This window comes from Branchiostoma belcheri, unplaced genomic scaffold, assembly GCF_001625305.1.
Source record: "Branchiostoma belcheri isolate BF01 breed outbred unplaced genomic scaffold, Haploidv18h27 scaffold1, whole genome shotgun sequence".
In the NCBI taxonomy this organism is placed as follows: domain Eukaryota; kingdom Metazoa; phylum Chordata; class Leptocardii; order Amphioxiformes; family Branchiostomatidae; genus Branchiostoma; species Branchiostoma belcheri.
In genome coordinates, this window is record NW_017802379.1 from 7,443,036 (window position 1) to 7,457,002 (window position 13,967).

The 13,967-nt window shown below is 41.2% G+C and overlaps 2 protein-coding genes across 2 annotated transcripts; both read left to right on the top strand.

Moving 5' to 3' along the window:
- The first annotated feature begins 938 nt into the window (after nucleotides 1–938).
- LOC109463250 (carboxymethylenebutenolidase homolog) lies at nucleotides 939–4,734 on the top strand. Its single transcript, XM_019759997.1, has 6 exons — nucleotides 939–1,072; nucleotides 2,201–2,456; nucleotides 2,892–2,996; nucleotides 3,179–3,321; nucleotides 3,637–3,731; nucleotides 4,053–4,734. The coding sequence occupies exons 2-6, from the start codon at nucleotides 2,242–2,244 to the stop codon at nucleotides 4,227–4,229; spliced, it is 735 nt and encodes a 244-aa protein (XP_019615556.1). The 5' UTR covers nucleotides 939–1,072; nucleotides 2,201–2,241; the 3' UTR covers nucleotides 4,230–4,734.
- Nucleotides 4,735–5,280: 546 nt separating this feature from the next.
- Nucleotides 5,281–9,011, top strand: LOC109463085 (carboxymethylenebutenolidase homolog). Its single transcript, XM_019759801.1, has 6 exons — nucleotides 5,281–5,402; nucleotides 6,129–6,384; nucleotides 6,826–6,933; nucleotides 7,359–7,501; nucleotides 7,826–7,920; nucleotides 8,105–9,011. The coding sequence occupies exons 2-6, from the start codon at nucleotides 6,170–6,172 to the stop codon at nucleotides 8,279–8,281; spliced, it is 738 nt and encodes a 245-aa protein (XP_019615360.1). The 5' UTR covers nucleotides 5,281–5,402; nucleotides 6,129–6,169; the 3' UTR covers nucleotides 8,282–9,011.
- Nucleotides 9,012–13,967: the final 4,956 nt, after the last annotated feature.

Sequence of the window (13,967 nt, forward strand, 5' to 3'; positions counted from 1 at the left end):
GTTGTCATGACGTTGGCAATGGGAACGGAACGACACATACCACGTACCATAGAATTAGCCTTTTGCAAAGAGATACAACAAATTTTACTGTAAAGGAAAGAAAATGTTTGACTTTAGCGAAGCTAGTTCACATTTGACGTAACGCAGTGTGATGACAAAGTGAGAAAACTCAAAGAAGAAGTTATAATCCGTCGTAAAAGGTTGCCAAGAAAATAACGCAATGATAGCTTTATGATCCATAATTGTTTTATTTTTCTATCCTCAAAATATAAACTTTTTATCAGCAGTATCTTTTTCGATACTATATTCGCCGTATGCTTTGAAGCGACTTGAAATAGCAACTCATTGAAACGATAGAGGGAGAAACTCCAATTATGTATGCCGGCGATACAAGACAATGCAATTCACATGCCTTATGAATGCAACATAGGTATATAGCACTTTAAAATGTACATGTTTTTGTTTGGAAGGACAAAAGCACAACCTGTAGCTATATTCCTAGAATTGTTACTTACTGTGAGCTTCTATGGAGTCGAAGTTGCCGTTCAGTGCAGGAATGTCCAACTTGTTGCCGACTAGGGTGTTGACTGCGTAGGAAGGCAATTATCTTCCTGGTCCCTATCATATGACGTGGTCACACTGAGTTGTGGATTGGTTAGAATTAAACACGTGCCATTTTGTCAAGGGTTGCAGGTTGATGTGATCATCATTGCCTGTAATATAATTGATCATTACTCCATCATTGGCAGGTTCTGTCACGCAATACATGAATAGTCGCCATGGCCAGCGCGTTTCATATTGATTCCATTGGATATCAAATTATACAATAAAGGATGTTGTGGCGTATTATTAACACCATGCGCGGGCTCCACACTAAAGGGGAAGAATTGGGGGAAGGGTGAAAGGGCGAAGGTTTGACCTTCAAAAGTCACATGACATTCGAAAGTCAGTCGACAGGTTTTGAACTTGCTGGGACATCTGGATAGCAAACGTAAGGAAATCAAAATTACCATCGTTTTCCGACGTGTTGCTTTGCAAAGTTTTACGCGAAGCTACTCAGAGTTCTGTCCAGGTAAGCACGGAACGGTTACACCACCATGCAACTAAAACGCTTCTGTCAATATGAAATGGCAATATTGTAATGTGTGGCGGTAATGGTAACAGGTGTTAAGCGCCGAAATGAGTCCTTAGCGTGGTTCACAGAATAACTCATAGCGCAGTCAGGATCAACAAAACCAGGCTAAAATACATGTCTACGTAATCCTCACAAGTCAGAAAACCTCGAGAAGTTCACTTGGAGATCACACGTGCACGCAAAAACGAGCTTTGTAGCGTCAAAGTTGACCCGTTTTCACTTTTCGGCGACCCGGAAGTAGATGGGATTATCGCCGTGAGCGGTAACACGGAAACCCCCACGCCACAATGAGTTCTTAGCAAGCGAATAAAGGTCATGATCAACTTTGACGCTACAAAGCTCGTTTTTGCGTGCACGTTTGATCTCCAAGTGAACTCCCCGAGGTTCTCTGACTTGTGAGGATTACGAAGACATTGTATTTTAGTCTGGTTTTGCCGATCCTGACTGCGCTATGAGTTATTCTGTGAACCACGCTAAGGACTCATTTCAGCGCTTAACACCTGTTGGTGTTGTATGGCGAGAAGTTTAAATCTGGAGGGCAATTGCTTTTAATACTTTGACTGTAGGATATAACGTAAACGTGCTTGACTCAGCATGCTGTAACGTTGGTAAACCTTTTGACACTTAACCCGGAAACCACAATGTTGCCGGGGTCGAAACAGGTGGTTTTATGGCTCTTCGATGGTTTAGGTCAACTTGCCCCAACAGAAAGTTTGACCTCAGCCAACTTAGAAGGCCCTTTAGATGTTGCGTATTTAGGCAGTCGACTCAAAATCAGCTAATTGTGCTTTATTATGTAGCTGGAATTTAGGCTTGGCTAGTTCTAAGCCTAGAGTTGAGTACGGAAGAATGACCCTAAATACCCGTGACCTGGTTAGACAATGATCAGATGTTTACCTCCATGGTACGGTAAATAGACTAATTTGAGGTACTGTATGTTTTTGGTCAGGATTATGTTTATCCCTGGATCCCGTGGATGGTATTTAGCAGGTGGGTAGGTGGAGTGAAGTGGATGGCGTAGTTCGATTTTGGACACCTGGTGATACGTGTTTTTTTTTTTCACAGAACATTCTGTAAGTTAAACTTGTGTTTGTCATGACACAACCATGGCAAGCGCCAACGATGACATACCGTGCTGTATCGGGGACAGACTGGAGTACGGTTCCATGGGCAGGGCAGTGAAGGTGGGCGGGGTCGACATGTACGTAGCCACGCCCAAAACTCCCACCAAGAAGGGAGTGGTGTTTTTTTCGGACGTCTTCGGCTGGGAGCTACCCAACACTCGCTACATAGTGGACATGATAGCTAATAATGGATATGTGTAAGTCATACTTTGCAATTCCATGTTATACTTGTATGAACCGAATAAATAAACAAACTTGTAGTATTGTTTTGCCACGTTTTCCATGTATGTATGTGTGTGTTTGTCTGTCTGTACGTGTGTCTTGCCACGTGTCAGCCTTTCTACAATTCCTAATACTCAAAGTGTAGCAATATAGTCTCAGTGCTGCTATGTCTGTCTTTGGGACTGAAGGGGTTACAAAGAAGGGGGTACAGTGAGTCTGCTATCTTTATTTGCCTTGCTAAGATGTAACATCTATGCATTTAGGGAATCACATAATGGTAGAGCTAGCTGGGTGAAAAACACTTGAGGGCTGAAGCCAAAGGAGATGAAAAATAACAGTAAAAATTAGATAAAATTGTGAGAAGTGTTCTAATTCTGCTTGTCTGATGTGTATAAAAATATTTCTTGCAGGGCCACTCTTCCAGATGTATTTGAAGGTGAGCCATGGCCAGCTGACAAAGACCGGAGCACCTTCCCTGAATGGAGAAAGAGAAAGGACCCAAACAAAATTAATACGTGAGTCATGATCACGTTGTCAATAAGACAACTGTAACAAATCAATCAAATCTAAGAAAAGGAAAATAGTAAGAAAATGATAAAAAAAATCGTGTAGACAAAGAAAATCCCTATATATTCTACCAACCTGATCAAATTATTTCTGGAGTTTACAATAATGTTATTCCTCTTGTTTTGTCCAGTGTGATTGATGCAGCAGTAGGTTACCTCCAGCAGGAGTTTGGTGTAGAACAGCTGGGGTGTGTGGGGTTCTGCTGGGGAGGGCGAGCTGCACACGTCTGCCTGGTGGACCGGACGGACTTCAAGTGTGGCGTGGCCTGCTACGGTGAACTGATGTTTATTTTCCTGCGATTTGTAAGAGTCTTAAGAAACTCAACATGAAATAATCAGATGTTGCTGAGAGATTGGCGATACCCATTATTTATCTATTGGAATTACAACATTGTCTACCAAAGCAGACACACACAGCCATTATCATTCACTCCTTTTAGACAAGAAAAACTTTCTTCAACTGTCAGTGCTAAATTGAGTTTTGGGGTTGATTCATTCTGGAATCCTACACCTACACCAACAACCAAGAAATTGAATTGGTGAGGTCTTGAATATATCAAAATTCTTAATCCTTCAATCTGATTTGTAGGTATTAGGGATAAGGACGATGAGAAACTTGGACTACTGAATGCACCCGGGCTCTTCATCTTTGCAGAAAACGACCCTTGGTATCCTTTGGATCAGGTAAGGCTAAATTTATCTGACAGATATAATCTAGTTTCAACATGACTGAATTCTAAAATTTTAGCAAAGACTCAGTATGTGCTGTATACAAGCATTGTAACTACCATAGCTGTTATAATCAGTAGTCTTATCGCACTATTAATTCTTAACCAGTATATATCTTATCAAGCCTTATGGAGACAATAGAACTGCTGTGTCTTGTCTTGTAATTGTTAAAGATCATGTACTTGCATTATTATAGTGCAAGTACATGATCTTTAACGTACGAGAGAAGACACAGCAGATTGAAAGTATTTAAACAATGACTGCTCAACGTTCTAGGTGGAAGCACTTAAGACAGAGCTGAAGAAGTCCTGCAAGGTGGATCACCACGTGACGGTGTATGAAGGAATGGAACACGGTTTTGTACATCGTAAGAAGGAAAAAGATGACAAAGACGCAGCAGCCATCAACGGAGCACGTCTGGAGATGCTTAAGTGGCTAGAAAAGTACATATAACAAGGATCAAGTCAATTAAAGGAGGCTGCCATCTTATTTTAACGCACAATGTGTCAACAATGCTTCCGTATATTATGCCTTTATCATGACGGTCATTTACCTGTGAATAAATTTTGCTTAATTTGCTTATTATGTTAGAAGTTCATTTGCAATTCATGCCCGAAGTCTAAATTGTAGCATACAATGTGTACAACATACATAAAGAGAAACAATAGACTATTCTATTCAAAATGCAACCTAAACTTTTTGAGTTTGACTCCTTTTTTGGAAGCTGTGGAAGACGAAGTGTCCCACTTATTCTACATGAGTGGGTTTTGGGAGGATGATAACAGGGTTGTAGTTTTATTAATTTCTTAAATCACAATTCTATGTCATTTGCTTCATATGGGTTGAAGGTAAGTCCTTCACAATCAAAGAGAACTGTCAGTGTCCTCATTCACAGGGAGATGTGACCTCATAGCTTCTGAGTCAATAACTTGACGTTGATACAAGAGTAACAATGTGCTTTGGTATATCAATTGAAATTTGAATCAATTGAAAGTTGAATCTATATTGATTAAGGCTTGATGTTGAAAACCACTAACTTATAGAGCAAAAGTCTGAATGCTAAGGTAATGAAAATGTATATATTTATACCTATCTTTTAAGAAAACATTTATATTTTGTAATAACTAGATATAAATTAAATCATCCATGATCTACCTGTAATAAATATCAACCTCATTGTCTCCCTCACCCCTTCTCCGAGGCTTCATTCATATTCATAGATGCACTGTATTTGTAGATAGCGATGATTGGCTCTGAACTGCAGATAGAAATAGAGTCTGGTCAACAGTGAACATAAGTTGGAGAGATCGGGAAGAGTGGGGGCAGAATGTTGAATACACGAATAGACATGTTGGTTGTGATATCATGTCTTCTAGCAGCCTTTGGAGTCCGCGGAGGATGTCATCTATAAAATTTCCTTGCTACATGGCGTTAATATCAGATTTGAACGGAATTTACTTTGGCTTAAAAAAAAAAAAACTTATATCCCCCCATCTGAAATTGTGAATGGAATAGTCAGAATAATTACCAAAGTTCAAAGATCAGAGGTAACACGCACTGACCTTATAGTACTGCATAGTCCGGCAAGTGATCAGTCCTACAACGGATTTTAGGCTCAACGTACAGGTACTGTTTTCACTTGTGTTGGATTCATGGACAAAACGACAATGGAATTGTATATTGCCATGCCACCAACCTCCACACTCTGGGAGACTTTAATCTTATAGCCTTTGTAGAGTTGCGAAACGTTTGCTGTGTTTGAAACCCGTCTTTTTTTTATTAGACCATTTACACTTAGGAAATGCTTTGACAGAGGTATGGCGAGAAGTTTAAATATGGAGGGCAATTGCTTTCAATACTTTGACTGTAGGGTGTAACGTTAACGTGCGTGACTCAGCATGCTGTAACTTGGTGTTGGTAAACATTTTGACAATGATTAACCCGGAAACCACAATGTTGCCAGGGTCGAAACAGGTCGGCTCTTCGATGGTATAGGTCAACTAGTTGCCCCAACAGAACGTTTGACCTCAGCCAACTTGGAAGGTCCTTACTTAAGATGTTGTGAATTTAGGCAGTCGACTCAAAATCAGCTGGTTGTGCTTTATTATATAGCTGGATAAGCTTGGCTAGTTCTAAGCCTAGAGTTGAGTACCGAAGAATGACCCTGAATACCCGTGACCTGGTTAGACAATGATCAGATGTTCACCTCCATGAAAAATAGACTCTGAGGTACTGCATTTTTTCGGAAGGCTTATGTTTACCCCTAGATCCCTTGGTATTTAGCGGGTGGGTAAGTAGAGTGAAGTGGATGGTGTAGTTCGATTTTGGATATGTTTTGGATTGTTTCCACAGAACGTTCTGCAAGTTTAACTTGTGTTCGTCACAACACAACCATGGCAAACGCCAACAACGAGACACCGTGCTGTATCGGGGACAGACTGGAGTACGGTTCCATGGGCAGGGCAGTGAAGGTGGGCGGGGTCGACATGTACGTAGCCACGCCCAAAACTCCCACCAAGAAGGGAGTGGTGGTTTATATAGACATCTTCGGCTGGGAGATGCCCAACACTCGCTACATGGTGGACATGATAGCTAACAATGGATATGTGTAAGTCATACTTTGCAATTCCATGTTATACTTGTATACATATGAACAATAAATAAATAAACTTGTAGTATTGTTTTGCCATGTATATGTGTGTCTGTGTGTCAGTATGTCTGTGTGTCTTGTCACGTGTCAGCCTTTCTACAATTCCCAAGGCACAAAGTGTAGCATTGTAATATATTCCCAATGCTGCTATGTCTGTCTTTGGGACTGAAGGGGTTACAAAGAAGTGGGTAAAGGGGTGAAGTCTGCCATCTTTGTTTGCCTTGTTAAGATGTAACATCTATGCATTTAGGGAATCACATAATGGTAGAGCTAGCTGGGTGAAAAACACTTGAGGGCTGAAGCCAAAGAAGATGAAAAATAACAGTAAAAATAAGATAAAATTGTGAAGTATTCTAATTCTGCTTGTCTGATGTGTATAAAAAAATGTTGTTCTTGCAGGGCAATTCTGCCAGATGCATTTGAAGGTGCAGAACCTTGGAGCGCTGACAAAGACCGGAGCACCTTCGATGAATGGAGAAAGACAAAGGACCCAAACAAAATTCATCCGTGAGTCATGAGCAAGTTATCCATAAGACACCTGTGACAAATTAATCAACTCTATAGGAAAAGGAATGTGCTCACCTGATGTAAGTTTTAACTTAAAAGACTTCTGTAAACAGAGAAGAGAGAAAGAGAGAGAGGGGGGGGCATGAAGCATTTTTTTGTTACTACTACATGACTACTACATTTTTGTTACTACTCCTTGACAGCTGGTGTTGTTTCCCTTGCACAATAAAGAAAGACTTGTAGACACCGTGGTGAATGAGAAGAGGACACAATCACTATTACACAAGATCAAAAGATTTCAAGGAGGTTTGAGATCTCCAAATTCTTGTTCGTCCTGTTTTGTCCAGTGTAACTGATGAGCAGCAGTACGTATAGGGTACCTACAGCAGGAGTTTCCCATTGATTGCACCTCCTGTTTTGTCCAGTGTAACTGACGCAGCAGTAGGTTACCTCCAGCAGGAGTTTGGTGTAGAACAGCTGGGGTGTGTGGGGTTCTGCTGGGGAGGGCGAGCTGTACACGCTTGCCTGGTGGACCGGACGGACTTCAAGTGTGGCGTGGCCTGTTACGGTGAACTGATGTTTTATAAATTTGAAACCAGACAAAGAAAATCAAACCAAGAGATTGATGGATCATATCACCATCAATGAAGTGTTAATCTGATCATGCCTCATATAACTTAAGCTTGAATGTGGAAAATACATAATGCAAAAACACAGACAGACACACCAGACAAAGCAATATCATTCACTCCCTTTAGACTAGAAAGACTTCTTCAATTGTTGCTTCTAAATCGAGTTTTGGGGTTGATTCGTTCTGGAATGGCACCAAGAATTGGTGTCGTGATTGATAATGACATGAATCTAAATTTTGGATCCTTTATCTGACTTGTAGGCATTGGTAATAAGGAGGATGAGAAACTTGGACTACTGAATGCACCGGGGCTCTTCATCTTTGGAGATAACGACCCTGTAATTCCTTTGGATCAGGTAAAGTTTTATCTGAAAGATATACTAGTAATTAAAATCTTATCAAGCCTTGTATGGACTTTGAAGTACCTAGAGTATGCAAGACAATAGACTCCATGTTATGTTTTGTCTTGTACTTGTTAAAGATCATATACTTGCACTATTGAAGTACTAGTATTTCAACAATGACATCTCAACTTTCTAGGTGAAAACCCTTAAGACAGAGCTGAAGAAGTCCTGCAAGGTGGATAACCACGTGTCGGTGTATGAAGGGATGGGGCACGGTTTTGTACATCGTAAGAAGGAAGAGAATGACAAAGACGCAGCTGCTATTGACGGAGCACGTCTGGAGATGCTTAAGTGGCTGGAGAAGTACATGTAACAAGGATCAAGTCAAAGGAGGCTGCCATCCGAGTATTTTAACACACAATGTGTCAACAATGCTTCATATATTATGCCTTTATCAGGTGGTCATTTAGCTGTGAATAAATTTTGCTTAATTTGCTTATCATACTAGAAGTTTATTTGCAAGTTCATGCCCGAAGGCTAAATTATAGCATACAATGTGTACAACGTACATAAAGAGAAACAATTGACTATTCTATTCAAAATACAATCTAAACTTTTTGAGTTTGACTCCTTGAGGTTAACAGGGTTGTAGTTTAATTTCTTAAATGACATTTGCTCATATGGGTTGAAGGTAAGTCCTTCACAATCAAACAGGACTGCCAGTGTCTTCATTCACAGGAGATGTGACTTCATAGCTTCTGGGTCAATAACTTGACGTTGATACAAGAGTAACAATGTGCTTTGGTATCAATTGAGATCCCAGAGTATTTCGATAATACTATGAAAGTTGAATAGATTGGTTAAGGTATGATGTTGAAAATCATTAGCTTATAGGGTACAAAAGTTTATTGTGAGGTAATGAAGGATGTATAGATTTATACCTATCTCTTAAGAAAACATTTATATTTTGTAATAACTAGAGATGAAATCAATCACCCATGATTATCTGTAATAAATATCAACCTCATTGTCCCCTCACCCCTCTCTCTTCATTCATATTCACAGATGCACTGTATTTGTAGATAGATGATCGAACTGCAAATAAAAATAGGGTCTTTTCAACAGTGAACATAAGTAGATTGGCAATAAAGGCTGGTATTCAAAAAAAGGTCGCTAGGCTACGTTTCTGACTGTCTTTCTTTTCATTCAGTCAGCACAATGCTACCTCAGACAAGCTAGGTTAGTCCCATTTTGTGTTGGTCGAGACGTACGTGTGGATTCTTGATCATTATCTATTAGCCAGGCATGATCGTATATAGAGAGCCTCCCTAAGACCAAATTTTGTATATAGACAGGAACGGCACCTAGCGATGTTTCCCAAACCACATCACGTTCTTGAGAAAGATATCGATCGGGAAAAGTTGCAACTGTTTCGATATCTAAAACAACACAAAGAAAAGTCATAATTAGTGTTAACTTCCGTTAAAACCATCCTCCTTCGCAGGGCCAAAATCCTCGGTTCCCTCCGGTTTTAGTAACCGGAGGGGAACCGAGGATTTGGTCCTGCGAAGGAGGATGGTTAAAACATTTTGCTTTGGGAAAAGGGAGAAAAAATGGATGGATTCAAGAAAGCATGACGGTCGATCAAAATAAGACAGTTGAGTCGCTCAGTTCAGGCAAAAAGCCAGCGCTACCTATAGCACGCAAGGATCAGAAATAAATAAGCGTATAGTATAGATAATTATTTGTTATACTATTCTAAGGAGTTTAAACCTCCTTGGTTATTTGAATGTTAACAATTGCCAACATATAATGAATGTCTATGTCACGGAGTAGACGGAGTAGATGAAGTAACGGTTAATTTAATATCTATATCTAATCAATATAAATTCAACACTGAGGACATTCTACCAGAATCGTCGACCCCAGCCGTACTACCAAAATGTGGCGATGTGGACCCCAGCCGTACTACCAGAATGTCCTCAGTATTGAATTTATATTGATTAAATATAGACATTAAATTAACCGTTACTTCATCTACTCCGTGACATCTAGGTTGGTTAGCGTTATATACGAACGTACTGTAAGGCCATGTTGATTTGATTATATGGATGACATCCTCTGGGAACCACAAAACTGATGCGCGCGTGCGAAAACAAAAGTTTTGCAAAAAAAAAAGTTGCTTTCACTATGAAATCTACGTGGTCATGAAGGTTGAACAAATGGCGCAGAATATGTTATGGCGAATAATCTACTCTTCGAATTCATTTCTTAACATTTTTTGTCATTCTTTCCTTTGATTTTGGCATTCTACGACATTGGTATCGTTTCTAAATGTTTTCCTTGGAGGTCTACGAGTGGGGTGTGGGGAAGAGCAGGGAGGTCTACGAGTGGGGTGTGGGGAAGAGCAGGGAGGTCTACGAGTGGGGTGTGGGGAAGAGCAGGGAGGTCTACGAGTGGGGTGTGGGGAAGAGCAGGGAGGTCTACGAGTGGGGTGTGGGGAAGAGCAGGGAGGTCTACGAGTGGGGTGTGGGGAAGAGCATGGGGGTCTACGAGTGGGGTGTGGGGAAGAGCAGGGAGGTCTACGAGTGGGGTGTGGGAATGGAGCAGACCTCAGTTCTTCCAACTGGGGTTCTTCCGCGACCGGGGTCCGTGGTAGTCCGCGGTAAAATAAAGTTACTGTTTTGAGCAGTCAAGTTTGAGTTCACATTTATCTTAACCTGCTTTGAAATGCTATTTTATACTGGTATGGCTAAAAAGTAATAATATACTTTGTGTTTTTTTCGGTTGAAGATTGATTTTGGCCTGGATTCTCATTTCCGAGTATCCTTGCGCCCAATGCGTGATCCGCCCATTTGACCCAGATTGCGTTATATGCAGTAAATGAAACATATTGTTATGGAAGATGACTTGATGTTCAGCTGTTTAGTAATTCGTCGTGTTGTTGATTTTATGTGGCCTGTATTTGTACAAACACTCGGCCGGGGGTTTATGACCCCAAGGGGGGCTGTCGCCACGAGCGCGATCTTATGTATTTGACCAGGGATTTAGCCATTTTTACGGCACGTTGTTACCTGGTTGAACGTCGTTACGTTGCGAAGTGCTCACACACTGTTTACATACCCTATACTGGTCCCAATCTGCGAAATATAAAACTTAACGGAGAATTGTCGCCTATGGCTAGCTACTTGTTTTGTGTTTAGGCCATGTTGATTTGAACATATGGATGACATCCGCGCGCGCATGAATTTTCGGCCGTTTCCAAAAAAAAAAGTTTTCAACCATACTGTAAATCGTGCAAAACAGTTGCTAAATGAGCAAAAATATACCATAAGTTGCAAGGAAAACATTTAGAAACGATGCCAATGTCGTAGAATGCCAAAATTAAAGGCAAAAAGACAAAAATGTTAAGAAATGAATTCGAAGAGTAGATTATTCGCCATAACATATTCTGCGCCATTTGTTCAACCTTCATGACCACGTAGATTTCATAGTGAAAGCAACTTTTTTTTTTTGCAAAAATTTTGTTTTCGCACGCGCGCATCAGTTTTGTGGTTCCCAGAGGATGTCATCCATATAATCAAATCAACATGGCCTTACAGTACGTTCGTATATAACGCTAACCAACCTAGATGTCACGGAGTAGATGAAGTAACGGTTAATTTAATATCTATATTTAATCAATACAAATTCAATACTGAGGACATTCTGGTAGTACGGCTGGGGTCCTCATCGCCACATTTTGGTAGTACGGCTGGGGTCGACGATCCTGGTAGAATGTCCTCAGTGTTGAATTTATATTGATTAAATATAGATATTAAATTAACCGTTACTTCATCTACTCCGTCTACTCCGTGACATAGACATTCATTATATGTTGGCAATTGTTAACATCCAAATAACCAAGGAGGTTTAAACTCCTTAGAATAGTATAACATATTATTTGCCTATACGCTTATTTATTTCTGATCCTTGCGTGCTATAGGTAGCAAGGCAATACGCCGTCTTTTTGCCTGAACTGAGCGACTCAACTGTCGTATTTTGATCGACCGTCATGCTTTCTTGAATCCATCCATTTTTCTCCCTTTCTCCAACGATACAAGCAAAATGTTTTAGCGGAATTTATCACTAAGTATGACCTTTCTTTGTGTTATTTTGGATATCGAAACAGTTGCAACTTTTCCCGATCGATAGCGCTCTCAAGAACGTGGTGTTGTTTGAGAAAACATCGCTAGGTGCCGTTCCTGTCTATATACAAATTTGTTCTAAAAAAGGCTCTCTATAAGGTCCTGTCAGACTAATAGATAATGATCAAGAATCCACACATACGTCTCGACCAACACTTGAAAATGTGACTAAAGCCTAACCTAGCTTGTCTGAGGTAGAATTGTGCTATCTGCAATTCGATTATTTATTTTTCCGTTACTTCCTGACTTGGTAATTTTCATTATCTTCATTCACATTGTCCATTCAAGAACGCGGAGGTACACGTTTGGATTAGAGACGTGTTTGACGTTCACACGGGGTTTGAAGGGACAGATCTTGTTTGAAACTTTAGAGAAATAGCGTAGCTTCATTCCACAGGCTGTGCTAACTTCGTTAATTTTTGGTACCTTGGCACAGCCTCCTGGATTATTTATACCGTTGTTCTCCACTTCCAGAACTGGAGAAGGCGTCATTCTGGCTAGCAGCTCTGCACGAAGGTACCACATGAACGGAACCCAGTTGTCGAAGTACGTATACTCCATTAAAACCTTCCTCCCTCTCAAAACGTGGAGCACAGTGGTTCTCTGTCCAGCTCTTTGGTTGCCCCGCCTCGAAGAGCAGCGATTCGTGCATCATCCCGGGCATGCCCGCAGACGGCGTATAAAATTGCATGCCGATGACACAAAGGGAACCCAGTGTTTTGACTGCGAACACGAAAAAAACGGCTGTCCACAACACTCCGTCCGGAGGTCCTGACCTCCTTCGCGGAGTAATAAAGTAATTTGACGGCATGGCAAATAAAACTTTGAGGCAGAACAGAATGTTTTCAGGTTCTGTATCCACAGACAACGTGCATGCAATACATCCATCTTATAATGAAAAAAAAAAAAAAACACTGGGGTCGTGTGGCGTAGCGGCAGAGTGCTAGCGATCGACTCGGAGTCAAGAGGTCCCGGCTTCGAGTCCTGACATGCCACCTATCTTGTGCCCTTGAAAGGCGCTTAACACGACTTTCTTCACTTAACTCAGGTGAAAATGAGTATTGTATTGTTCCCTGTGTTGGTGGAGGAATTAATATAAGTTGAAAAAACTTGAGTGTGCCGTCACCACGTCTTGTGATTAGATGTTGGAATATAAAAAAAGCACTACCTTGACATTTAACGTCTATCGACAACTCAGGCACCGACCATTCCGCGGAGGAAAAGTTCTATTTGGAAGTTTTCCAGGTGCCAACTCGGTCTGTCCCCGGAGTCATCGACCGTGCGTTTTGCTGACACTTCGCTTGATCGATTATCATTGATAAAGGTCGTAATCTCATCTCGGCTTTCAGACCCGTTCGAAAAACATCGATCAATCAATATGCGGTACCCCCGGGGGAGCTCGAGCGGGCACCGGTCTTAGATGGTCTGAGTTGGACCAGGTGAGGTATCGAACATATACATCCAAGCGGGAGGAGTGTATACGTAGACTCCTTTGTCAGAACCAGGGTACCATCCTGGTTAGTTTACGTCCGCTACGTATACCGACCAACCATAGCGACTGTGGGAGGCGACCTAAACTAACCAGGATGGTGCCCAGGCTAACTCCTTTGCAGGCTGAATAGATACTGTAGTCTAAATTGGCCTAAAAAGGGATGTAACTGGCCAGGGGAGCGGACACTAGTCTTAGATGGTCCGAGTTGGACCAGGTGAGGTATCGAACATGCAACATCCGAGCGGGAGGAGTCGGAGTTTAGTCTCCACCAGACTCCTTTTGCAGGCTGAATAAAAATAGTATAAATCGGCCTTTGAAAGGGATCCAAATGGCCAGGGTAGATAGCAGTGCATGCAAAGTAGTCCTACTATGGCGGCGTT

Bases quoted from the DNA above. Each gene is read 5' to 3' on its own strand.
- LOC109463085 (XM_019759801.1), top strand. From the start codon at position 6,170: ATGGCAAACGCCAACAACGAGACACCGTGCTGTATCGGGGACAGACTG. The intron at 6,385-6,825 runs GTAAGTCATACT...TTGTTCTTGCAG, and splicing joins ATAGCTAACAATGGATATGT to GGCAATTCTGCCAGATGCAT. The intron at 6,934-7,358 runs GTGAGTCATGAG...TGTTTTGTCCAG, and splicing joins GACCCAAACAAAATTCATCC to TGTAACTGACGCAGCAGTAG.
- LOC109463250 (XM_019759997.1), top strand. From the start codon at position 2,242: ATGGCAAGCGCCAACGATGACATACCGTGCTGTATCGGGGACAGACTG. The intron at 2,997-3,178 runs GTGAGTCATGAT...TGTTTTGTCCAG, and splicing joins GACCCAAACAAAATTAATAC to TGTGATTGATGCAGCAGTAG. The intron at 3,322-3,636 runs GTGAACTGATGT...TCTGATTTGTAG, and splicing joins GTGTGGCGTGGCCTGCTACG to GTATTAGGGATAAGGACGAT.